Source organism: Arvicanthis niloticus, chromosome 3 (genome assembly GCF_011762505.2).
Source record: "Arvicanthis niloticus isolate mArvNil1 chromosome 3, mArvNil1.pat.X, whole genome shotgun sequence".
NCBI classification, from domain to species: domain Eukaryota; kingdom Metazoa; phylum Chordata; class Mammalia; order Rodentia; family Muridae; genus Arvicanthis; species Arvicanthis niloticus.
Genome location: NC_047660.1, coordinates 108,368,120 through 108,394,314, shown reverse-complemented (window position 1 = coordinate 108,394,314; position 26,195 = coordinate 108,368,120). Strand labels below are relative to the sequence as shown.

The 26,195-nt window shown below is 53.1% G+C and overlaps 2 protein-coding genes across 5 annotated transcripts; one reads left to right on the top strand and one right to left on the bottom strand.

Annotated features, from left to right (window-relative positions):
* Positions 1-160: 160 nt before the first annotated feature.
* Tmem198 (transmembrane protein 198) lies at positions 161-6,130 on the top strand. Its single transcript, XM_034497744.2, has 5 exons — positions 161-299; positions 606-810; positions 2,970-3,545; positions 4,757-4,959; positions 5,282-6,130. Exons 2-5 carry the CDS (start codon positions 645-647, stop codon positions 5,417-5,419), a joined length of 1,083 nt encoding a protein of 360 aa, XP_034353635.1. The 5' UTR covers positions 161-299; positions 606-644; the 3' UTR covers positions 5,420-6,130.
* On the bottom strand, positions 2,969-26,183 carry Obsl1 (obscurin like cytoskeletal adaptor 1). 4 transcript variants are annotated; one of them, XM_034497737.2, is made up of 21 exons: positions 24,903-26,183; positions 23,252-23,521; positions 22,923-23,174; positions 22,483-22,785; positions 22,025-22,321; positions 20,130-20,402; positions 18,320-18,592; positions 17,297-17,569; positions 14,250-14,522; positions 13,358-13,633; positions 12,996-13,283; positions 12,564-12,839; positions 11,718-11,987; positions 11,330-11,602; positions 9,911-10,177; positions 9,037-9,149; positions 8,371-8,527; positions 8,080-8,241; positions 7,666-7,770; positions 7,095-7,364; positions 2,969-6,394 (listed from the first exon to the last, which is right to left on the bottom strand). In XM_034497737.2, the coding sequence occupies exons 1-21, from the start codon at positions 25,912-25,914 to the stop codon at positions 6,387-6,389; spliced, it is 5,691 nt and encodes a 1,896-aa protein (XP_034353628.1). In that variant the 5' UTR covers positions 25,915-26,183; the 3' UTR covers positions 2,969-6,386. The 4 variants fall into 4 exon arrangements, with proteins under 4 accessions (XP_034353628.1, XP_034353629.1, XP_076787732.1 ...); XM_034497738.2 differs by lacking the exon at positions 12,564-12,839 and having other exon boundaries at positions 24,903-26,181; XM_076931617.1 differs by lacking the exons at positions 2,969-6,394; positions 7,095-7,364; positions 7,666-7,770; ... (5 more) ...; positions 11,718-11,987; positions 12,564-12,839 and having other exon boundaries at positions 13,055-13,283; positions 13,527-13,633; positions 24,903-26,179.
* Between the last annotated feature and the right edge of the window lie 12 nt (positions 26,184-26,195).

The window sequence follows — 26,195 nt, the reverse complement described above, 5'->3', positions numbered from 1 at the left end:
CCGCCGGCGGGCTCAGGGCATGGGGCCGCGGCTCCGGGACAGCCCGAGCTCCTGCTCCTTTCCTTTCCTAGGGCCGGGCCTGAGTCCCCGGGCTGTGGGGCTGCAGTGCCAGCCGGTGTTGGAGGTGGGGCGACGACGCCGTCGCACAGAGACCCGTCTCTCCGGCCCAGCAGCCCCCTTCGCACGGCGGACTTTGCCCGGACCCCAGTCAGTCGGAGCTTCTGGTGTCCTACAACCCCAGCTCCTCTGGCCCCTGCACACCCTCCTTTGCTCGGAAGCTCGGGTCACCTCCAGCCCAGGTAGATCTTGGACAATTCCAAATTGATCCTCCCACAGACGGTGCTCAGGCTGCCTCTTTTTGCCAGTAGCACCCTCCCTCTCCTCGTCTAGCCCCATCTAGTCCCTCTTTTAAGTGTATCCCAACCGCCTCTAGCCAGGCACTTGTTTCCCTTTGCCTTTGCTCCCCGTTCCAGAGACGCTTCTAGAGCTGCCTGATGTGAGCACCATTCCTTTGTCCACTGTGCCCTTGCTGAATTCCTCCACTCACACTGTTATTCTGGTGGAGACCCACAACTGACTCTTGATCCCAATTTCCTCCCTGTCAGGTTGTCCTGGGAGGGTGACCCTCTTCCATTCCCAGCACTATGCCGGGTACTATGGAAACTCTGCGGTTTCAGCTGCTGCCCCCGGAGCCGGATGATACCTTCTGGGGTGCACCTTGTGAACAGCCTCTGGAGCGCAGGTATCAGGCACTGCCGGCCCTCGTCTGCATCATGTGCTGTTTGTTTGGAGTCGTCTACTGCTTCTTTGGTGAGATCCCCCTCATCCCTCACCTGTGGCCCTCTACCGTTTCCCTAAGGTTCCTTTCTCTGGTGTCTCCAAAATCATTTCCAGCCCGTCCCACCCCCATGGCTATTTCTTTCTCTTGCTGATTTCAAATATATTTGTAGATCATTGACTCTAGATTCTACAGAGAATCGGTTTTGACTCTTTGAGTTTGAACCTGGCTTTATATGTTAGTCATTGTGATGTAATGGGCATGTTAACCTGGGTCTCAGCGTTTTCACCTGGACAAAGACAACAACGTTTGCCTTATATAGACAAGAATTAGTGGGTACTCAAAGAATAATAGCTATTGTAGCTAAGATATGTTTGGATCACTAGGATAAGCAGACACTTAAAAAAAAAAAAAACCCAACCTCTTAGCATGGTGATTAAACATGGTCCCTTACAACAGGGCATATTGTATGGTGGGGGCGAGACCTGGAATATTCACGCTTGTGATACATATTAGAGTGGGCTGGATGGTAGTCATACACATGGAGATCGCCTACAAGGCAGATTCCCATAAGGATGGTTATTGTGAAGAGTTGTATGGGGGAGGGCGTGGTATGCCTGTAATCCCAGCATTCAGGAAGCTGAAGAGAGGGAACGGAAGCTCAAGGCCAACATGGATTACATAGCTCAGTGAGGTTGGGTGGGTGAGTAGTAACTGCATTTCAGTTGAACAGGTGTGTGTGTGGGTTCGTTTGACAATTCTCAAGGTCTTGGCCCAAGGCTACCTTCTCTATAGAAAAGTATACCTTTTTCTCATTTTCACAAAGGTAACCTATGGGCTAGTGTCAGCTTTCAGTAAATAAATGCCCAGATTCTTCAGGAAGTTATAAAACTTCACAACGAGGAGAGTGCCTTCTATGAGTAGGGACCCAAAGGAGGCCTTCGAGAAGACTATATGTATCAGAACCAGTTTGGGCAGAAAGGCTGGCATGGTTGGCCAGAAGTGTGTCAGAATAAATAGTTGGGAATATAGGATCAGAGGGTCTGTCTTGTACGTTTTGCAGGGTGGGCAGGAAAAAATGCCCCACACAGGGTTTAGGACATGTATTGGGTCTGCAAAGATCCTGCCCGCTCTGCTCCGGGTACCTCCTCCCTCTGCATGGTGCCCTGGATAGCCTCATTCCTTACCCTCGGCTCCCATATCATCCTACACATCTTGGATGCCCCTACCAGGGATTCAGAGCCTTTTCTAAATTCTGCTCCTCTGACTTCAGAACCTTCTGGGCTCTGATACCCTCATTCTTGTAAGTCTCCTTTTCCTCCTTATCATCTTCCTCTTTGGTTCTCCCTGTCTCTCCTGGACCCCAAGCTCCGACTTCCACCTTCATAACTGCTCGTGACCTACACTCCGGTCCTCTGTCAAGTACCACTAATGGCTCTCAAGTCCCTATCACCCCTGTTCTCCACGTGGTCCTCTTGGACCTACTGCAACCCCGTGTAGCTCCTAGTACCCACTCACTGGTTCTCTTTGATCCCCGTAACTCCAATCAGTAGATTGATCCTCCACATGGTGATCTCTGGTACCCCCATTTCTCTGGCCTCCATGTTCCCCTTTGTCTTCAGTAATCTAATGACTCTACTCTCATCCAACCCCCTGACCTGCAAAGACCTCATCTCCCCAAACCAATCTCTGTCCTCTCCATAACTTTTCAGTGCTGCTTTATCTCTGAAGCCCTGTGACCACACAAGAATCTTCTTTCTAAACCTATGTGGCCTCACCCCTATGCATTTTTTTTTCTGACTTTTAGATTCTTTATCTCTGACTAGTCCTCCTCAGAGGCCCCAGAGACTCCATTGCTGATTCCCTTGGGACTCCAGTGATCTCTCTGGACCCTGTGATCCTAAGGACCCTATTGCCCCATGGCCGGTTTACTCAACTCCAGTGACTCTTAACTTCAACCTTCAAAGGCTTATATCATTATTTTAATAATTACGGGTCTTCCCAGTGATTCCCAGCAAGCATCTACATGATCTCCCCTGACCTCCACAGCTCCACCCTGAGCTCTCATGACCTCTAAGTCTTCTTTTAGCACCCATGTCTCTGATGCCCTTGTGCCTCCACGTCCCCAACCCCTCTGACTTCTAGTCTGGTAACCTCATTTTGGCCCCTCACTGGCCCTGTTCCCCTCCAGGTTACCGCTGCTTCAAGGCAGTACTCTTCCTCACTGGGTTGCTGTTTGGCTCAGTGGTCATCTTCCTGCTGTGCTACCGAGAGCGGGTTCTGGAGACCCAGCTGAGTGCTGGGGCAAGCGCCGGCATCGCACTGGGCATCGGGCTGCTCTGCGGGCTGGTAGCCATGCTGGTACGCAGTGTGGGCCTCTTCCTAGTGGGGCTGTTGCTCGGTCTGCTGCTCGCTGCTGCTGCCCTACTAGGCTCTGCACCCTATTACCAGCCTGGCTCCGTATGGGGCCCACTGGGGCTGCTGTTGGGAGGAGGCCTGCTCTGTGCCCTGCTCACGCTGCGCTGGCCCCGACCACTTACCACCCTTGCCACTGCCGTGACGGGTGCTGCCCTCATCGCCACTGCAGCAGACTATTTTGCTGAACTGCTACTGCTGGGACGCTACGTGGTGGAGCGACTGCGGGCTGCGCCTGTGCCTCCCCTCTGCTGGCGGAGCTGGGCCCTGCTGGCACTCTGGCCTCTACTTAGCCTGATGGGCGTTCTGGTGCAGTGGAGGGTGACAACCGAGAGGGACTCCCACACAGAAGGTGAGAGGACACAGGCTAGGGTGGGCATGGGAAGAAGGGGTAGACGAAGATGGGTGGTGAAATGGAGGGGTTAGTGAGAAGGGACAGAAACTACACATGAAAAATCGGGGCCTCGATGGGTTAGAACGTTGGCTTGGTCAGGGTCTAGGAGAGCAGGGTTAAGTAACAATATTCATCCCGAAAGAATGCGTGGGGCACTGGCTCTAGGTCACGTCCATTCCAGGCACTGGGGCAATATAGCAGCAATGAAACAAAAGCAGGGTAGAGGATGTAGTTCAGTGGTAGCATGCTTGCCCAACATGTGCTGGGCTCTGAGCTTGACTGCAGGACCACAAATAAGCAAAGGCCGCCAGAGAAGGTTCATGCTCTTATAAAGGGTGCGCATTTAAGGTAGCCAAGAAACAGATAATAGATGTGCAAACAAACAAATAAGTTAACTTCTCTTATGTAGAGTGGTATGGAGAGACACAAGGTGATTTGAAACAGTAACTTTACGGAGTCCACTGTACATAGGGTGGTCAAGGAAGGCTGCTTGGTTCAGGTGCAGGTGCAGTTAATGAGATTTGCTGATGGTATGGACCCTCTAGGCTGAAATCTGTCACAAGGACAGCGAGATGCCCATGGAGGACTTAGCGGAGGAGAGGAAGGAACATAGATTAATGTTTGGGAATGCAGAATGTAGTAGAGCAGAGGTTCTCAACCTTCCTGACACCGCACCCCTTTAATACAGTTCCTCGGGTAGTGGTGACCCCCAACCATAAAATTATTCTTGTTGCTACATCATAATCGTAATTTGCTGCTGTTACGAATAGTAATGTAAATATTGGTATTTTCTGGCGGTCTTAGGTGACCCCAAAGAGGTTGGGACCTCCAGGTTGAGAACCGCTATGGTAGAGGGAGACAAGTGGATGGAGAAAGGAAATAGTGAAGAAGGAGCTGTCTGGTTAAAAGATGATGGGATGGTATCTGGCCTGGGGGGACTGGAACAGCAACAACAGTTGGGGAGGTGATGTTGTGCATATAGACCTTTGCAAGAAGAGAAAAACTGTGGAAAGTTCCATCTTGGAGGTGGGAAATAAGGAAAGGAAGGAAGGGGGTGATGGTGTGGGCAAGGGACTGTGGAAGCCTAAAGCCTCTGAGAGGAAGAGAGGAAGAGGACTCCACGAAGAGCTATGTGTACTTGAGTGTCTTCTGTGCCTGTTCCTCTACAGTGGTCATCAGCCGGCAGCGAAGGCGAGTGCAGCTGATGAGGATCCGGCAGCAGGAAGAACGCAAGGAGAAGCGGCAGAAGAAGAGGCCCCCTCGGGCTCCTCCCAGAGGTCCTCGGGCACCTCCAAGGCCTGGTCCCCCTGACCCTGCTTATAGACGCAGGCCAGTGCCCATCAAACGATTCAATGGAGATGTCCTCTCCCCGGTGAGGCCCCAGAACCCCTCCAGCCCTGGGGTGGGAGGAATGTGTAGACTGACCGTTCAGGACTGAGTCTCCTTAGGGGACTGGATGTATTTTTCCACCCATCAGAACTTCTATACCTGGGCTCTGATAGATCCAGCTTTGGAGGTAGGGACAGGTGTCCCAAGTTCTCACATTCAATGAATACCTATATGGTGGGATTTAGGCTGTGGGCTCAGTCTGGAGATGGCTTGAGTTAGTGCAGGCCAAGAGAGTCTCAGGCCTGGGTGGTACAGGGAGACGTGGTTCTGTGGCAGGACTCAAACCTGTTCCTACTTCCCCACAGAGTTACATCCAGAGCTTCCGGGACCGGCAGACTGGGAGCTCTCTGAGTTCCTTCATGGCCTCACCTACAGACACGGACTATGAGTATGGGTCTCGTGGACCACTGACAGCCTGCTCGGGCCCCCCTGTACGGGTGTAGTCATGTTCCCACTATCTGGACTCTGCAGTCACCAGCTCTTCCAGCTTCAAGACTCCTGCCAGGCCACTACTGAGGCTGCAAGGCCCTGTGGCCTTTGGCTGTCTCGCCTCCTTGGAGAGGGTTGGCCAGCCACCAGAAGGGAGGCTGTGTCTCAGGCTAGGTAGGCCGGCCTGAGGGAGAAGTTCTCATCCAAGCTCCCGAGGGACTCGGGGTGTGAGCCCCACTGGGATGTGCTCAGGGTTGTGTGTTGCCCATACATGTGTGTGAAGGGGTAGGCTTGGAGGGGACACTGGGACCCTTGCCTTAGATTTGATTGGCAGGGCTTCTTCAGGGCCAGCCCCGCCTCCTGTCCCGCTGCTGGGGTCCCATGGGCCACTCTCCTGCATGTCTGTGTGGAGGAGGCCTGCCTGCCTCCCCTATCGCTCTACTTTTCAACCATTCATCTAAGGGTTCTTGTTATTGTCCATGGAACTAATGGCGGCACCCCTCACCCTGGTCCCCTGGCCTCTGCAAAGCTACCAGCCTGAGGGCAGTGGCAGAGGATGGGGGTTGGGAGGTGCTGTCCTGGGTTGGGTTTGGGAGGAGGGTGGAGGGAAAAGGGCTTAAATGCACGGTGCATGTCTGGTGTCTGCTATGTCACCTTAGACACCTCATGCTTCTGTCTCCTCCTGCCCTGTTTTACATCTTTTATAAATGTGCCAAACTATGCAGCCTCTGCCAGAAGTCTTCAGTAACTGTACTTCCATCAACCAAGTTGGAAACACTGCAGCCTCTGAGGTGTGACACTTACTACAAGGGACTCCAAGCATGGTCTGCCCTCCCATGGCACACAGACAGGTGTGGGCATGAACAGTAGCATCTTTATTGTTACCTGATACCTCTGGCTCCTCCCTCCCCACCCTGCACAGTATAAGGGTATGCTCCTTCCAAATGGTCCGAGGGCACCCTCTTGGTGTGTTTCAGTCCTCTAGTCACCTGTAGAGGAATGACTTCATGTGGGACTGGGGTCAGGGAGAGTAGGGTCAAGCCAATTGCCTCCCCTAGCAGAGTCTGGATACCCACGGGAAGAGCTGGGTCCCACCCTTTCGGAGCCTCTGGCAAGGATGTCTGCAGGGCCAAGAAGGCAGGTAGGGTGGAACACACAGCAAAATGTGTGAAAGATATGGAAAGATTTGGGGTAGAGTAGCCACCTCCTACATCAAAGAGAGAAAGAATGGAAGGAACTGCCCAGGCTGCTGTGGAACCCACTGAGGTGACCAGAAGCCAGCTGGAAAGAGGGCAGGAGGAGGTGAAGAACAGGTGCCAGCAAACAGTGGGGGAAGGAGCAATTGGTAGCAATTGGATGTTCTGGGGAGACAAGCAAGCGCCAGAAGCAGAGGAAAGTGAGAAGCCCTAGCAGGAAAGGCCCTAGGAAAGTCAGGGAAGCTTCTTTTGAAACTCAGGGTTCCCTCTCTTCTTCAACCTTGAGTGTGATCTTTCCTACCCTTTCCCCACCCCCACCCCCACCCCCCACATGCATCAGAACCCACTTCCATGAGTCCTGAGTCCTGGAAAACCCAGTCCCTGAGTCCTGGAAAACCTCCCATAGGTATAGCTCAGCACTGCAGCTTCCAGGTAGCCCCTCCTGCCTGTCAGCCTCCTGTTCTTGTGATTCTGCCCAGCGGGTTCTACTCACCCTCTACCAGCAGCTGTGTGTCAGCACTGTCCTGGCCTGCTTGGCAATTGTAGGTGCCCTGGTCCTCAGGTCGGACGTCATGGATGACTAGGCTGTGGGTGGTGCCGTGGCTACGCATCTCATACTTGTTTCCCGGGCACAATTCAACCCCCTCCCGCATCCAACACACGTGGCCCCCAGGGCGGGACACAGTCACCTCCAACACCGCTCTGCGGTTGACCAGAACCGTCTTCTCGCGAGGTGGGCGGCGGCACATCTGGAGAGGCAACGCTGCGGTTGGGGGACAGGGGCTTAATAAGGACACACACGGCCCCTAGAGGAGAGATCCATCTTCCCTGCCTACAACCTCCACATCTGGCACAAGCCCTCCGTGCCACCAGTCCGTTTCCCTGCATGCCCAGTTCAAAGTCTCTTCCTCTCCATCTCCTGAGGAAACGAGCTGCTCTCTGTGACCTGCCCCAAGAGAGCCTCTCAGCGAGGAGAGATGAAGACAGCATTTCTAGGACCAGCAGCTAGTCAGTCAGGACGGGAGATGAGGCCCTTCCCTGTCGCCTTCGCCTCAGAAGCTTACCCTCCACCTCTAGCCGAGCCAAGGACTGGGCGGGTCCCGCCTGGAAGCAGACTTCTCCGGTGTCCTCGGTTCGCAGCTCGCTCAGCACCAGAATGTGTTTCTTCCCTGGGGGTGGGGGTGGGGAGGTATTGAGGCCTCAGCCGCTTCCCGGGAGAATTTGAGAATGAGGGTGGCACCCGAGCATGTCCCGGGGAGGTTCCGAAGTGTCGGCGCGCGGAATTGGAGAGAGGACATGAAGAGGAGCTAAGCAGGACTCAAGAGCTGGCAGCAGAGAAAGTCCGGGAGACACCAGCAGTGAAGGCGGTGGGCGTGGCCTGCTCGAGCTAGAGGCGGAGCTTATCTGAATGGGGCGGAGTCTGCCTGAACCCAGGGCAAAGTAACAAGGGGTCACAGAGGGTAGAAAGGCGGCCACACCTTCCTGTCGGACGCGGACGCGACCTCCCGGTCTCAGCGCGCGGCCTCCGAGCTCCCAGCGCCCGGTGGTCTCGGTCTCCGACACGGTGCACTCGAACGTGGCGCTGTCTCCTTCGCGGGCGCTAACCGGCTGGAGTTCACGGAACACAGACACCTCTCGTTCTGGGGCGGAGCCGGGAACGTGAGGCGGGGGCGGGGCGGAGCCAGTACACGTCCGCCACGCCCCCTCCCTAGAAGTGGCTGAGCTGTAAGGGGCGCCCAAGTAGTACCCTGGCATCTCTGGGTACCCACCGCGCACGGCCAAGCGCGCAGGCCCGGAGCGAGCTGTCCCCACAACGCAGTTGTAGGTCCCGGCGTCTGTGGAGCAGCAACGCCGCAGAAGCAGAAGGCGGCGCGTGCCGAGAGCCTGGAGCCGGAGGCGCGGGCTGAGAGAGAGCACCTGCCCATCCTAAGGGTGGGATTCGTAATAGGTTAGACCAGCCCAGTAGGATTCTGGGGGCTGCGATCCTGGAAGGTGGATGTCGAGCTGGCTAGAAGCGCACTAGTGGATTCCTTGTTCCCCAGCTAGGTAGGGTTGGACTGTCTCACGTCTTCCCTTTCTGGTCACTTTTCTGAGAAGGTGCCATCCGCTGGGGACTTTAGAGCCAAGAATTGGCACCAATGGCGCAGAAAGCCCAAAGCTCTGCACGGACCCACCGAGTGTGGATTTTAAAATTAGTTTTCAACATAGACGCTACTATTGACTGCCCTTGAGCAACTAACTCTGTTCATCCCACAGAATGTATTTCTTAGCCCAGTGATGACAAGGTGTACCCTCACAGGGTGTTGTAAGGATTAAAAAGGATTAAATGTGACATCAATCTCAGCTCAGTACCAGTCTCACAGGTACAGTGAGTGTTAGTTTCTTGCCCGAATTATTGTTATGTCGATAGGTCTGCACTAGGGCCATGCTCTGACCTTCTCCCATATTACGTCAGCCAAAGTCTGGGAGAGCTCGCACTCGAACGTGGCTGTGTCACCTTCAGTCACTTCTAGGTCCTGTGGCCCCTGCACAATAGTCACTGGGACCTCTGAGAGTGGGTAAGGGAGAAGAATGTCAAGGGTCAGGGGTAAATGAGGAATGAGAGTCCAGCTTGTACAACACAGACACATGCAGATGGTCGGTGGAGGCCACTAGTGAGTGGATGATGTTTGAGGACAGGACATTTAAGGGAGTGGGAGACACGGCAGGGCCAGAGAGCCAGTGGGGTAGGAGTCACATTTTGAGGTGGTCAGCAATGGACATGCTGGGGCTGGGGGGCAATGGCAGAGGTGGAAGAAGAGATCCCAAAAGGATCACTCACAAACACAGGGACAGCAGTGACCACATGGCTGGAGTGGACAGATGAAGACATTGGGCTGGGGGGGGGGGGCATAAAAGTGCTCCACAGAGCACTGAGGGTCCTTAGAGGTGTGGCTAATGGGGAACTCATTAGGGCTGAAAATGGGGGCCTCAGGCAGAATTAGTACTAGAGCTTTCTCTGGTACTTCCTCAGGGGGCACACTTGGGCAGCCAAGAGAGCCACAGAGTCATAGTTAGAGTAGCCAGTGGGGACATGTCCACGTATGCAAACAAAAGAGACCATACAGACATGGGATTGTTCGAGGTAGCACCGGATGCTGGGCTACAGGAAACAGAACAGCTGTACTCAAGCAAGGTGGTCACTGGGGGCCCACACCGATCCAAAGGGTCCAGAGATTCCCCACTCTGGCAGGGTGGTCAGTAGAAGCCACATGGTTAGGTCAGTAGTCACACACAGGGATTTAGCAGGCAGGGTTCCAGAGGCCACACCTTTCACTGTGAGCCGAGCAGCACACCGAAGGGTATCCGCAGTGAAGGAGACACAGCCTGCATCAGCCAGACCCAGGCCGCTTAGCACCAAGCGGTGAGTACGGCCTTCTGAATGAATGTGGCACTTGGGTCCTGGGTGCAGCCGGACTCCACCATGGGCCCACTCTCCAGTCACTCCCTCCTGGGACAGCTCCAGCTGGAAGGTGGCGCTGCCCCCTTCATGGACAGTCACATCCTCCAGAGGCCGAAGTTCCCTCAACTGCCGGGCTAGTGTGGGGAGATGAGAGAAGGAGGATGCCAGTTCTGGGCAGGGTTCAGGGGCTCACCCCTAGCATGCTCTGCACCACCCCCAGCACCCAATCGAAGGCCTTGGCTATACAAGTTCAGACTGGGTGGGAGAGGGGGAGGGAGGAAAGGACAGACACAATTGGCTAGATTTGGTCAGGGGAGATGTGTACTGTGGTTAGGAAAAGGAAAACATGGGAGTGTTAGAGTCTGGGAGTTGAGGAGTCTCCGTGGGGTGGTATGACACTGAAAGGAACAATACAACCACTGGGATCAGAGCCGTTATGTAACATATAACTAACTCGTCTATGTCTATGTACCATGGGATCTTTGGCAAACTGCTCTGGCTTTTTCTAGGCCTAATTTTCCCTATTGCACTAAATCAATATATCTCAACCTTCCTAATGAGGTGACCCTTGAATATAGTCCCTCACTGGTGGTGACCCCAACCATAAAACTATTGTTTTCATTGCTACTTCATAACTGTGATCCTGCTATGGTCATGCATTGTAATGTTGATACCTGTAATGTTAATATAGGATATCTGATGGGGGGACCCCTGTTGTTCAGCTAGCACAGGGGTCGCGGCCCACCGGTTGAGAACCACCTCACTAAAGAGCAGTGCCGCTCTGGGTTATACTGTAATGAACACATATCACCCGAGACAGCCAATCACCAAGGTCTGATACCTCAGCTAACTTCCTCAAAGACTCTGGATGTAGAGATCAACCCTATTTTTAAGGGGGTTTGTTTCAGAGAAATTGCATAAGGTCACCCAGGTAATAGAGTGCTCCAGCATAGGGCAGTGGGTGAGAAATACTATTTGTCAGCCTTTTTTTTTTTTTTTTTTTTCAAAAAATAAATACAGAGTCTTTCTGGAGCATAACATTTATGTTGCTAGAAAAGCCATCTTGGAAATTGGGAGTAAAATGCAAAGTCCATTTGGACTTTCGAGGTAACTAGAAAACATTAGTAAGAGGTTTTCGGTTTGAGCAGGAGCCTTCTGGCTCTAACCCTAGATTGGGACAGCCAGGGCAGACCTTCCTCAGCAGAAAGGAGCACGTTGGTGGGAGGGTCTTGGGGACTCTGGGCTAGCCAGGAAAGTGATGAATTAGATGAAGATTGGGCACTCACGCCTCACACTGAGCCTGGCCAGGGTGCGATCATGGTGGCTCTCGCAGCCGTAGGTACCCTGGTCGGTAAGGAGGACGCCATGGATAGAGAGGCGGTGGACATGGCCATCCTGGGCCGTGGTCAGGCGAGAGTCCAGAGGAAGAGGTTCCCCACCTCGTATCCAGCGAACAGCTCCAGCCGCACCTACTCGGCCTGTCTCTACCTCAAGGTACACATCCTGACCTTCCTCGGCCCGCACATCCTGCAGCCGCCGCAAGAACAGCAGCTCTGTCTCTGGAAGGGAAGACAAGAGATCATGGAGCCTGGATGTTGAAGGCTATCTCACTTCTAGGCCACGGTTGTGAGGGGTTACAGGGAACAGAGGGTTTTATGCTCAGTCGCACTAAACCTCGAACATGGAGCCTGGCACTCGTGTCAGTGGCTCCAGCTCGCGCAGTCACAGTCCCTGCATCTTTGAGTTGGCAGCCTCGGATGATCAGGGTGCGGACTGAACCATTCAGGACCATCTCCAGCTGTGGCCCTGGTGTGACAACAGCTCCATTGCGTAGCCAGGTGACTTCGGCATCTGGTGGTGAAACCTCACACTGGAATGTGGCATCGTCACCCTCGTGGACTGTCAGGGGCGTCAGTTCAGAGACCAACTTCACTGGTGGGAGCTCTGGAGGGAGGAATGGGACAGTGACCTGGATACCTTTCTCCTTTTGTCCTTCTCCATTTTCCCTCAGGACGCAAGCTCTCCTTCTCCCACCAATTACCACAGCTTGAGTGAGGCTCTACTATGTGTTGGTTGTGGGTATTCTCCCAAAGACTAGGATGCCAATTCCTGGCCACACTTAGTAAGCTCCCTGAAATCCTAGTCTGGCACCTCTCCCCAGGTCTCTAGTACCAACACACTATTTACTATGGGCCCTGTTTAGTAGTCATAGCAACCTATCTGCTATCTCATTTCAGATCTCAGGCTCAGAGGAGTGAAAAGGCCCTGCAAATGTCACACAAGTCCCAAAGAGCAGAGTCTGAGTTGCACCCTGGGCAAGTTGACTCTAGAAGCCTTCCCCTGTCCTCCCCCAACTGGGCCATGCTAGGAATCTGCCTTCTTACAGTGATAGTCATGAACGCATTGGTGGGAACCATAGGGAACAGTTGGGTGAGGTGTCAGAGATGCAAAGGGCCCAGAGGACAGGAGGTGGTCTTTGTGGGTGCCAGAGACCGATGGGTGTGAGGGGTGCACTGTTACCTTCCACACTGACGATGAAGATGCGACTGTCCTGGGGTGCATCGCACAGGTATTCTCCAGCATCCCCTCTCTGTGCCCCCCGCACCCGCAGCACCTGCCTCTCCCTGGCTTGTTCCAGCTGCACCCGCCCCTGGCTTGCCAGGCGTTCCCCGTCCTTGTACCAGCGCACAGGGGCCCCTGGCCTGGAGAGGTGTACCACCAGCTCTAGGTCCCCGCCTGGGGTGCTTCGAACCCTCGTCTGGGCTGCCTCGGGGGCCACTACCCGCACCGGGGGCTCTGTGGGGTCAGAGCTAGGGGTCACTGGGAGGGCAGTGAGAAGAGCAGGGAGACAAGCTGAGGGAACAGGGCAAGGGAAAGATGTGATGTCTTAGGAAAGTAGGGGAGCCCTGGATATGGGGGACTACTAAGGCTTTCTGCCCAGGCTGTACTCACCAGCCACCTGGACATTGAAGCTGAGGCTTGGGGCCCCTGGGGATGCACCAGATTGGCAGGTGTAGACACCTGCGTGAGCAAGGTCTGCAGCCTGGATGCAGAGGATTCGGCGAGGACCCTCAGTCCGCAGCTCGAGTCCTTCGCCCTGCTGCACAGGGCTCCCATTGTGGCTCCAGAACACTTGTGCGCTTGCTCGGGACAGCTCACAGCTCAGCACCACTGGCTCCCCAGGAACCACGCAGAGCGGGTTTGGGGCTGCCTCTGGAGCCAGAAACTGCACTGGAAGCTCTGCACAAAGAAAGAGGGTTGTAAGCCCAAGCCAGCCCCTGCCTCCCCACCCCAGGCTGGCCCGGCACACCCACCAGCCAGGCTGACGTTGAAGGTGACAGCCTCATCTCGGGTCTCACATACATACTCCCCGGCATCCTCAGGCTGGGCGTGGGGCAGGGTGAGAGTGCGGGCAGGCCCCTCGGCACCCAGCTGCAGTGCATCTGACACCTCTACCTCTAGACCATCCTTGTACCAGCGCACCTGAGACCCAGCCGGGGCAACTTCGCAGCGTAGCTCCACGTGTCCTGGGGCCACAAACTGCAAATCCAGGGATCGGGCTGCTGGGTGCACAATCCTCTCTGGTGGAGCTGGTGGATGGGCAGAGAAAGGGGCACATGGTTTTGACCAATGGTCTCTCCCTGCCTCTCCAATACACCTTATAGTAAGGACCTGAAGGCTCCTATGAAGAGAAGGACTTGCCCAAGTTCATACAGATACAAGAGGGAAGTCAGGATCATACCCAAATCTATCAATTCACGTCTCCTTAGATCCATCCCCATTTCCTTCTCTTCTATGCTTTGCCTCTGACACACTTAGCTATTGCTCTTTTATAAACCATTTATTTTGCCTTTTTTTTTTTTTTTAATGCCTGACTACCACTTCCCATCGTTGAGTTCCATGAACACTGAAACTCGTAGCTCACTGGTTCACTTTGTACCCCAGCATCTAGGATGGTGCCAAGCAAATGCTAGTTGTTTGTTGAATGAATGAATGAATGAATGAATGATGCTAACTGCTGGGCTACCTCTCACCAGGCCTGTGGACACCATCCCAGCTTGAATTGAGTCTCTGATGACTAAGACTGAGGAGCCTGGGAAACAGAGACATGGGGGAAGGGAAACAGGGGGAGTAGGGACAGTGGATGTCTATCCCCTAACACCCTGTCTCTCTACCTCCCTGGAGGTGTCCACAGAAACTACCCACCTGTGACAGTGACAGTGAAGAAGGCTGAATCATCCCCAGCATCACACACAAACTCGCCCCCGTCCTCTGGCTGGGCAGCAGGCAACACCAGACGACGACGAGGCCCATCACTTTGGAGCACCAGGGCCTCACTCTCCTCCACTTCTAACCCATCCTTGTACCAGCATACAGGAGCATCCTCTCGAGATAGCTCACATGTGAGCACCACACATTCCAAACTCACAGCAGTTAAGGTCACCTCATCCTGGGGGTATATGATCCGCACAGGGGGCTCTGCAGAAGAGGGCAAACACAACTATCACTAACTAGGGAGACCTGGCAGCACATGGGCCCCCGCTGCCCATGTGTTAAAAATAGCCCTGAGTCCTGAATAACAGAGTAGTAAGTAACAATATGTCCCTGATCTGTCCTTGAAATCCTCAAGGCCAGACACAGAATCCAGAATCTTCTGGACTTTAAGAGGATGCAGTTCTCATTTGGTAGCTATCTTCAGGTCCTGCCTCTGCCCCCTGTAACTATTCCCATTAACATTAGATGTATCTACTCTCAGCAAGATATACTAAAAGACACAGTCGAATCTCACAAAGATACAGATATATCCTAGCCCTACCATACTTAAATAATTAAGCATGCATCAGTTAAACTCAGTTTAAATGAAGTAAACTTGACTGCCAAACTTCTGATCTCACTGGCTAGTCTGAAACTTACTATGTAGACCAGGATGGCCTGGGAAACAGAGAATCAACCTGCTTCTGCCTCCTGAGTGCTGGGATTAAAGGTATACACCACCATACAGGACGACTGCTGAACTTTTAACAAGTCTTTTGGTTTTGAGGGATTGGGGGCTTTCAAAATTGTTCAGGGGTGGGATCAGGATCTGTAAAAGTGAACACTTCCTAATGCTCCAGTCATAGCGCTGAGCACTTTGAGAGTTTAGCCCCACACTGATGTCTGGAGGAAAGGACTATGTGGTCTTCATTTTCTAGATGAAAGAACTGAGGCTCGCAATGATTAAGCAATGAGTTGCCCTTAAGGTCCCGGACAGCTGTAACTCCTGGGACAGAAGGAAGCATTCTGTTCTAGGCAGGCTCTCCTGCTGCAGACAGTGGGAGGGAACCCAAGCCTCGCACTTGGAGCAACTAGGGACTGAATCTTTGTATACCAAAGTTGTTAATACCTGTCTAAAAGTTTCCCAGGGACGCTATGCTCTGTTTCAGGGAGCTCATCCTCAAACACAGGCCACTCTTCCATAGAAAAGGAACTAAGTCAACACTATTAGACTGTCAGCAAGCCCAAGCTTGTCCCTAATACCATTCAGTCTTGTTCTCTGACCGACTAAGCTTCCAGAAGACTGAAGTACACCTGGCCCCCTTGTGGTCTGAGTAGGGAACTGCTGGCTTCCCTGCCTAGGACTTTTCAGTTCTCGGCCAGACCCAGCCACAGGACACTGCCGCATTGAGCTCATGTGACAGCATCTTGTGGAGACAAGATGGCATTCTTTTCCCAAAACGTCTGATCCAGTCATGACAAGGTCAGGAGATTACAGAAGGCAGCCTCTTCTGAATGAAATGGCGGTGGAAGAGGTTGAGGTAGTGAGCTAGGGGTAAAGATTTAGCTACAGAAGCCATTTGGTAGGGGACTTGATCCACTCTGGCCTGGAGGTGAGGTGGCATTTATGTGAACTTTACTGGGAGGTGTACAGTGCTTTGTGGTTGTGGCTGTTATGTCTGGCCAAGGCTGGGAACAAGGGAATGAAGATAGGTGGCTGTAAAACAGGTTGTGTACACAGTGTTGTTGCAGTTGTGGAATCTATCTAGGGTACACTGAGTGGAAGTCCCTCAGCAGCTCAGCCTGGGCATGGCTCCTCGGGCAAGTCAGGGAAGAAGGCAACAGGGCTATGAAGAATAGGGTAGTTGTCCTTGTGCTGCCACTGGGGTTCTTCTGTGATGCCCAGAACTGCCTAATGTCCCCCACTAGCATGCACACTGGGAATGGTGCTGCGGGCTGCAGTCCTGAGGTGGCTGTCATAAACCACCACCATTTCTAGCCAACCTCTACCTCCCCGTACCTAGAATATTCTCTGCCCACCGAACTCAACCTAGCTCCAGTATAAGTAGGTAAACATCTTCATTACCCTGACCAGGATAGCAGCCATCAGCCCAGGGATTCCTACGCTGTCCTTGACAGCCTACGCTCGGACATGTGTCTGGCTTTCTTACTAGGCTATGCTCTTTAAGGAGGAAGTACATGTCTGTTCATATGCTGCTGAATACATGGAGCCCAGCCTATATTACAGTGACCCTGAGACCTCCTCCCGGGTCCTCCCTGCCTGGTGTTCTGTGAAGCCCTGGACACTAGTTGAACTTATTTATCATGAGGTTTCTTGGAATGTTTATTGGTGTGTTTATTGGTTTAACACAGGAGTTGCAAACTGCGAGGGCCAAGTAGGCTAAGTTAACGGCTCAAGAAGTCTGGGAGAGGCAGAAGGAATGGCAGGGAGGGTGGACCAGAGAAATGGGGGCCCCATACTATGGGGCAGCTGCTACTCAGTGCCAGCCGTTCGTCGCCAGGGGGGGAAACGAGACCAGAACCGCTGGGTCTTCGGCTTTTTCAAGAGGACGCATAACTCCGGGTTGTTATTTGGACTGTCCTGACTTTGGTATGACTCTGCAGGCCAAACAAAACACATCTGTGGGCTGCACAGAGTCAGAGTCCAAGGGTCCCCCATTTGCGACCCCTGGTTAGCAACTGTCTTCCCAGCTAGTCTCGAGGCTAACTGACCACCAGCCAGGCACCTGGCCTAGATGGCGTTCAGTCAGTGAGCTGGTTGAACACAGCTGGGCCTGGCCTTGTTGACACCAGAGAAGGGCTTGTTGATTCCAACTGAAATTCCAGGCTCTTTCCAGCAGGGACCCTGGTGCATGCACCCTCAACCCACACTTCCCTCCCTGACACCAGCAAGCTTGCATGTGGAGAAACATTCACTCAATATCCCTCAGGCTCAGGGTTGTCCTCTGGTGATTCTGGGGGCTGGGGTGGGCCCACACCTGAGACGGTGACAGTGAAGGAAGCTGACTCATCATGGATTTCACACAGGTACTCGCCAGAATCCTCAAGCTGGACAGAGGGCAGCACCAGGCGGCGGATGGTCTCTTCCTTCTCCAGGAGCAATTCTGGGCTCTCCACTACCTCCTCCCCATCTTTGGTCCAGCGCACCTCAGCCCAGGGTCGGCACAGCTCACAGGTCAGCACCACACGCTCTAGGTGTACAGCTGCCACATACACTTTGCCACTGGGGTACACGATCCATGAAGAGACATCTGAAGGACAGAGACATGTGATTCTAGGCAAGAGGGGATGGGACTGGGGTGTCCTGCTATCCTTCCTAATCCAGGCCTATTTCCTATGCTTTGAAAGCCAGCCATGTGTTGAAAAAGTCATTCTAGGCAGTCGCTCACAGCTAGTACCACACAAGCCCGAGAGTAGCCATCATGGCCACAGAGATCCGACCATGATCTCCAAAGTACAACAAGCTTTGTGTGGAAACTGTGTAACGGGGAGTGTGAAGTCAACGTTAACTAACAGTTTATAATCTCTAGGGTAGGACAAACATGGGGGGGGGGGGGAGTGTCATGATGGCTCAGCAGTTAAGAGCACTGACTGCTCTTCCAGAGATCCCAAGTTCAACTCCCACCAACCACATGGTGGCTCACAACCATCTGTAATGAGACCCAATGCCCTCTTCAGGTATGTCAGAAAACAGCTACAGTGTACTCATATACATAAAATACATAAATAATTTTTTAAAATGTAACATGGGAGAAGGGGGCTGGGTCTCTGATGAACTGGGGTCCTGTACAGTCCTCTGAGACTTTTTGACCCCTTCAACACCTGGTACCACCTGCTCTGTAACAGAACTACTGTCCCCAAGGAACCCTCTTAGCAGGGGACTCCTGGAAGATGGGAAAGGCAGGGCTCCCTGGTGATGAGTAACCAGGTCTAATGTGCTCAGGACTCAACAATACAGGGAGGATAGAGGGGGCAGGAGCATGTGTGCTAGCTGCTCTCACCTGTGATGGTAACTGTAAAGTAGGCACGTTTGTCTCCTACAACGCACTGAAACTCGCCCCCGTCAGAGGGCCGGGCTGCAGGTAGCACCAGGCGGTGCTGGGGCCCTTCATTCTCCAATATGATGACATCACTCTCCTCCACCTCCTGCCCATCCTTGTACCAGTGCACAGTTGCGTCCTCTCGGTCCACCTCACAGGTCAGCCTGACACACTCGGAGGTGATGGCATGGACAAACACATGTTCTTGGGGGTCCACGATGTGCACTGGGGGATCTTGATGGGGAAAGAGATGGATCATAAACACCCCTTACACAGGAGATTCCAGGGCAGCAGAAGGTCATCCTTCTGGTGGTCAGTAATTAAAGCCATGCTATGCAGGAGTTTGGGGGCATGAGATTGTGTTGGCATAGAAGCTTAGGTATGATGGAAGATGAAACAGATCCCCAAAGGTAGCTGAGTGGGGACACAGAGGGTAGGAGGCACCCAGGGATCATACAATGGCAGTCAACATTGACACAGGCAGAAAGGAGATCCCAACCACAAGACACCTGGCCAAGTGTACTGTTCAAGGACAGGGCAGAAAGGACAAGCCTGGAGGATGACTTAGCATCAAGCAGCCACTCCACTGGGCAATGGTGTGCTTTGTACACAGGCAATAACTTGAAGGCCTAGATGTTAAGGGCTTGCAGGCCAGGCTGGCGTTGTCATGGTGCTATGGAATGGCTTGATGGGAAAACCTTAGGTCACTGGGGCCTATCTTCAAAGGTGGTACCCCAGCCTCTTCCCCTCATTTCCTGGCCATGAAGATGAGCAATGTGTTCTGCCACATACAACCCTGCCTTTGACATCCAGCAGCTCCACCATAATTTCAAAACACTGGTCTTGGGTTTGAATGCCCAAAACAACCCTTTCTCAATATCAATGAATTTTGCAGGTATTTTCCTATAGTGGCATGTTCCCTGTCATGGGACATATTCAGGTTTGAGTCACAGGGTTTCTTGAGTTGAAGCAGGATTTTGACTCAAAGGGATCAGTAGCTCCTATGCTGATTTCCTTGAGAGTCAGCTTGAGTCAGTGTCTCACACAGCTGGGGACAGTCTCAATCTGCATGTGTCACTCAGCTGAGTTACCATCATTGTCAGTTTTCTAAAAAAGACCCCTCAGGCTCAGTCCTGAATGTTTTCACAGGGAGACCTGGGAACATGCATTCTAACAGGCTTCTAGTGTACTCCTGTCTTATGTGAACCCCAGGACCAATACATGTAACACTTCTGCCTACTTCAGCCACCATGAGTAGCAGGAAAAAGCCAGGCCAGCGTGTGACTCCAGCCCACCACCTGTGCTGGCTGCCTGACAACAAAGAAGTCACAATACTTCTTTGGGCCTCAATGTGGACTGGAGATTATGCTTATTGAGTTGCGAAAGCTAAACAAAACAGCATACGTGCAAATGACCTGCACAGCTCTAGCCCCAGAGCAGATTCTCATTAAGTGCCAGCCCCGCCTCTTTTCTTCCAACAATTGCATTCAGCCCCTCACCGATCTAGCAGAGGGTGTATACACACAGGAGGGCAAGTGCGATAGATGATGTGGGTACATGAGAGATTTAAGATGCAGATGTAAGTCTAGGGATGTATCTCGATAATAGAGTGCTTACCCAGCCCCACAAGGCCTTAGGCCCCAGGCCCAAACCACAAAACAAAAAGCCCTCCATAAAAGAGGACACCCACCAAGCCAACAGACCACAAGGGCAGGGTTTACAAAGCTCCCAAAATCAGCCTCAGCCAGAAGCAGCCAGCAAGGTTCCTGACCTTGAACAGTGACAACGAAGAAGGCTGAGACCCCTTCCGTTCTGCATTCAAATTCACCGCTGTCTTGGACTTGAGCCTCAGGCAGGATCAGTCGGTGTTTGCGCCCATCCATCTTTACTACGAGTGACTCGCTCTCCTCCACCTTCTGCCCATCCTTGTACCAGGTTGCTGGAAAATCCACTCTTGAGAGCTCACAGGTCAGCACGACCCGTTCAGAGGTCGTGAAGGTCAGTGACACCTTGTCCTGGGGACTCAGGATGTGCACTGGGCTTTCTGCATGGAGAGAAACCTGGTCACTTGCAATGTCTCTAGTCTATTCTGCTCCTCAGATATGCAGCCCTTTCTCCAGCCTGTGTGCTGGTGTAGGGGTGAATACATTAACAAGACAACTGTCAGTGACTAAAGCCAGGATGTCGGTTAGAGTTTCAAACAGGTTTGAGGGTCAAGAGGGAAGAGAACAGCGGCAGCGTATCTATCAAGCATGCACATAAGGTGCTAGGTTCAATTTCCTGACTTAAAAAAGAAATAGGACTGTGCATTGCTATGGTTCGGATATGATCTGAGTTATTCTCGGAAAGATATTCATGTCATGGAACTGTAGTCCTCAGGGTGGCAGTGTCTGGAACCTCTAAGAGGGGAGGCCTACGGAAGGAGGAATAGGAAGAAGTATTTGTAATGGTGAGACTTAGTAAGACGTGGTTCTCAAAGGAACCCAGTCAGTTCCTAAGTATGCCGCTACAAAGCAAGTTCATCCTATGTACTTGGTTCCTTCTGATCATGACTGCCCTTCTATTTCTTTGTCATGGTCTGACTTAGTGAAAAGCTAAGATAGTAGTCACTGAAGACTGGGCTGACCAACTGGACTTTTGAGTTTCCAGAACTGTGAACTAAACTAATTTTTTTCTTTATAAAGTACCCAGCATCAGCTACTTTGTTACAGCAACAGAAAGAAAAAAAAAAAAAAAAAAAAAAAAAAAAAAAAAAGGCTAAGTTAGGTTTTTAGGCCACTGCATAAGAGTAGTAGTTTCACTGTACTTAAGAATTCTTAAAGAGCCTGTCTCTCCTGGTGCCTCTGGCATTACTGGTCTTTGGTTACACACGGAAATGCTATACTTGAAATTTTCTGCCTTTGCTCTCTACTGCTGATGTTGGAAGCTACCACTGTAAGACCCCAGATTCTCTAGCAATAGCAAGGAAGCTAAGTGCTAGGATGGCCCTTGAATTTTTAGCACCTGCCTCCCCAGGCCCAAGCGATGCTGCATTCCCTTTCCTTCCTTGTTAAAAAGGAAGTATGGGGTAGGGTGCAGTCCTGGACCCACATGACTTGGATTCACAATCCAGTACCATGGCTCATTAACTGTAGCTCTGAGCAGGCCATTTAACTTCTCTGTGCCCATCTTCCTACATGTACAGTGGAAGTGACGAAGGACTTGTTTTATGAGGCTATCGGGAAGACTGTGCTAATTACCTAAATCAAGTGCTTAGGGCTTTGTCTGGTTCAGGCTGAGGACACAGGAGACAGGGTTTCATTAGGTAATTAGACAAGAGGACAGAAAGCAGGCAGGGACTAGGGCCAGGATCCATGTCTTTCAAATGAGTGGTCAAGTATAATTTTTTTTTTTTTTGGTAGTTTTGAATTGAACCCATGCTGGGCAAAGTGCTGTACCACTGAGCTATACCCCAACTGCAAAGCAAAACAATCCAAAGAATGGGGATGATGCCGATGAGCCCGAGAGAAGCTCTCCATACTGGGAATTGAAACTGCCCTTTCCAGGTGTCTGAGCTCTCAATCCGAGCCCATCATGAATGCCCCTTACTCTTCCAGCCCAGCTATGAGAAACAGGTACAGCATCCGCCTCATTCCGCAAACACCTAGGTGTTCACCTGTTACGAACCTTGGATACTGAGGGCAGCAGAGTCTTGCACACCAGGGCAGCTGAAGCCTACCAGGGCCCCACTGTCCTGGTGCTTGACAGCTTTCAGGATGAGTTTGTGCTGAAGGCCCTTCTGCTCTATTCGGTACTGCAGGGCTCCAGGTTCCACCTGGCCCTCCGGCTCATTACTAGTGAGCTGCTCTCCATTCAGGAACCAAGAGCCCTGGATGATGGTGGACAGATCAAGGGAGAAGACGGCATCTTCCCCATCATACACCTGTACATCTTCCAGGCCTGACACCAGGCGAGCTGTGGGTACTGGGACAGAGACAGAGCACGGCTGTTAGAACCAGAAAGGGCAAGAGAGGGCAAAAGCTGGAGATGGGATAACATAAGGAGTAAGAGTCAGAGAAGAAACGTCACGGAGGGCATGACTGGACCACAGATACTAATGGGCAAGGGTCGAAGGATTAACTCACCAAGGTGAGCAGAACCGTTGAACACAACATGGGGACTGCGGCCATGTTCACTGACTGTGCAGATGCGGAAACGGTAGTCGCCCTCAGTGGGTACACAGTCCCCAGGCACCTCTACGGCTCCCGCTTTCTCAATGCTGAAGCATTGGATCCAATCCTCAGACCCTACTTCCTGCCGCTCTAGGCGGTAGATGAAGGAAGTCTCTGGAGGTGGCTCTGGGGGCTTCCAGGTCAGCAGGACCGTGTTCTTTTGGCCTTTGAACATCTCAACCAATATGGGGGGCCCAGGAGGACTGTGCTTGACACCTAAGATAAAGGCGGGATGAACCTTGTACAAGCCCCCAACAATACCCCTGCTTTAAATCTACTTTCCCAACCCAGGCACTGGCAACCGGCAACGCCCCTACCCTGGCCCTCCTGTTTACAAGCGTTCACGCTCTCACATTTGACTCTGAGCAGAGTGGTGGTATGGGAGTTGCCCAGGCTGAAGGTGACCTCGCCAGCATCTTCTCGGGTCACCCCTGGAAGGACCAGGGCATGCATATGACCACAACTGCTCTGGCAGGTGTCTGGTAGCTCCTCCCCATCGCGGCTCCAGCACCCCTGCACCCCAGCTTCCTGCGTTTCCACCAGCAGTACCGCGTTCTCTCCTTCCAGGACATCAAGCTTCCTGGGTAAGCGCTTCAGGATGGGTCCTGAGACGTGGATGGGAATCCGTCAGCCCAGGAACGAGACACCACCAGCCTCAGCCTCCTCCCACTGGCCAGCTGACCTTTGACCGTCACATTGGCCACGGTGCGCACACGGCCCCGCATCTCACACAGGTAGACACCATCATCATCTGCCTTCAGCTTGTGGATGATGAGGCGTCTCACAGTGCCTTCCTCAATCTGCTCATATTTCCGGCAGGGTAACAGTCGTTGGTCCTCTCGAAACCAGGCGGTGGGAATTCGAGAGTTGGGTACTTTACACTCCAGCACTACGATCCCGTGTTCTCGGCCCTCCACATCCTGCAGGGGCCGTGTGAACCGTAGGCGGGGCTCTGTAGAAAGAGAACAGGAGAAGACTCAGGAGCGAGACTGGCTGAGGAGGAGAACGCATACCAGACATTACTTGCTCTTCCTAGCAGGCTAGGAATGGCAGCTGAGTTCCCAGCTAAGTTAGTTGGCCTAATTCCAGTCTGACCCCACTGCTCAGCAGCCATATCTCCTTGAATGCAACGTGTCTTACAACATTTCCGTGTCTTGATTCACTCAAGTGTGAGATGGAGAGGGAGGGCAAGCATTGAACCAGATCAGTGACTTTCAGACTATCCCCTAACTCTACAGCTCTTCCCTAATTCTGCAGGGGTCTCCATTGAATTTCATTTTAATATAGCATTCTAAGCATTTCAAATCGATTATTTCAGACATAGGAAACCACTAAGAGAGTTAATTTGCTGGGGAAAACAAGGTTTGGTTCCACTTGGAGAAGTTTACTTTCCAAAAGTAAAGTAAAGTTTTTCTTTACTTTCTTGAGGGCGGTCCAGTTTCTCACTGGCCTGGCAAGTTTGGGCACACTGAGTTGGGACTCGTGAGGACACTGCCACAGCTCAGGTACTACACACTTGGTTAAGTGCCAGACAGCACTCAAGGGAACTTCCCAGCATGTTTTCCTTGGAAGGAGAAAGTTGGGCAATCACTAGTGAAAATGTAATCCCTCATAATCGTGATCAGTCCTATAAAGGGGAACTTTAGCTTCCAGTGTGACTTAGAGTGTTAGAGTGTCTCGTTTTCTCTGGATTTTCTGTTCACCAGTACTGAAAAACATGTAAGGTCACCCCCCCCCCCAAAAAAAATACCCCCCACCATCTCTTTTGCCTTCATCTTCTTTGAAACTTAAAGGAATACAGACTGCCTGGTACTTTCCCTCCGGCACATCTATTTCTCCTGTGAGTGAGCAGTGGCTCAGGGGAGGTTTGCACCAGCCTTCCTAACAGATTTGGGGCCCGAAGCTGTGAACACAGCCTCCACTCCAAATGTGTGTTTTCAATCCAACAGTCCTCTTGTTCTCACTGATTAACATACTATAAACTTAGTCTTAGTTATTGACACCCACAACATGGTCCTATTATTTTACAGATATTGCTACCGATGGGAATCCAGTTGGGAAAGGAGGCCTAAGAGAAAAGAATAAAGGATAAGAATGTTCTAGAATTGGAAAGGTTTACAGTCATCTATTCCTTAGCTGAGTGGTTTTCATCATCTGCTTTGAAGTCACCTGGATAGTTTGCTAAGAAATTCACCAGTACACTGGTGGCATCTAAACCCGCCATCCTTGAAGGTGGGAGGCAGGTTGGATATGGGAATTCAATATTGATCTGGACGTGGGAGTGGACATGAGCAAAGAGGACCTCTGAAGACACTGGAGGCACAGCGCTCTACCTTTCACGTGCAGCTGGACCGCACTTAGCGTCTGGCCCGCCGAGTTGCGCGCCGCGCACACGTAGAGCCCACGGTCCTTGGCCTGGCAGTAGAGCACCTTAAGTACAAAGCCACCGTCGCGGTCGCGGTACATGAGGCGGCGGCGATCGGGAAGCAGAGGGCGGCCCTCCAAGTGCCATTCGATCTCGGGCTCAGGCTTGCCCATCACGTAGCAGCGGAACTTGGCGTGCTTGCCCTCGTTCACCCAGAAGGTCTTGGGCGCGCATTTGAGCGGCTCCATCACCGGTCTGGGGGTCTCATCGGGGTCCTGGGGCGGGTTCTCCTGGGGCTGGTGCACCTGGAGCAGCGCGCCCGCCTGCGCGTGGCCGTGCGCGTTGCGGGCGTGACACACGTACACCCCGGAATCGGGCAGCCGCACCGCCAGGATGCGCAACGTCAGGCTTGCGCCCTCGTCACTCGCGCCGCGGCCCGGCTCCAGCTTGAAGTGGCTGCTGTCCCACACTTCGTCCAGGGCCATCCCATCCTTCTCCCAGTACAGCTTGGGCTCGGGGAGGCCTCCCACCTGGCACGTCAGCACCACCTCCTCCCCTCGCAGCACCCACTGGGATCGGGGCCCCGTCAGGAACACCGGGGCGCCCTCTCCGGTGCCCGGCGGCGGCAGCGGACACTCGGAGGACTGGGGCTCGGGCTCTGGGGCCGGGGGTTCCAGCACGGTGACGGCGGCCGCCGCGTAGGCCTCTCCAGCCGCGTTACGGGCGCGGCACACGTAGACCCCGGCGTCGGTGGGCAGCGCGCCGCTCAGCAGCAGGCCGTGCTCGGCGCCGTCCTCCGGAAAGCTCAGGCGCTCCGAGGCCACTAACTGCTGCCCGCCTTTCTCCCACAAGACGGTGGGCGGCGGCTCTCCCAGGACCACGCATTTGAGCTCGGCCTCCGCGCCACTTACCACCCGCACGGGCCGCGGGAAGCGTAGGAAGCACGGGGGGCTCCCCTGATCCCCTGAGCCGGCCTTCATTGCGGCCGATGCAGATGGCCCGCCTGAGCGCGCGGGAAGGCCGGGAGCCGAGACCAGGGCGTGGCGGAGCGGTAGTTGGGACCGGTGGGACTCCTGTGACCACTGGTGCTCGCTCGCCTCCTTACTCTGGACCCAGGCTGCAGCCCTGCTTCGCGGCAATTCCTGGGCCCCGAGCCCAGAGCTCAGGGGGCAGTCCTTCCTGTTTGCCTGCTCAGCGAGGGGCCCTACAGCCTAGACTGCCCGCGGTCTGGCTTCCTGCTCTTGGGAGTTTCTTTTCCCAG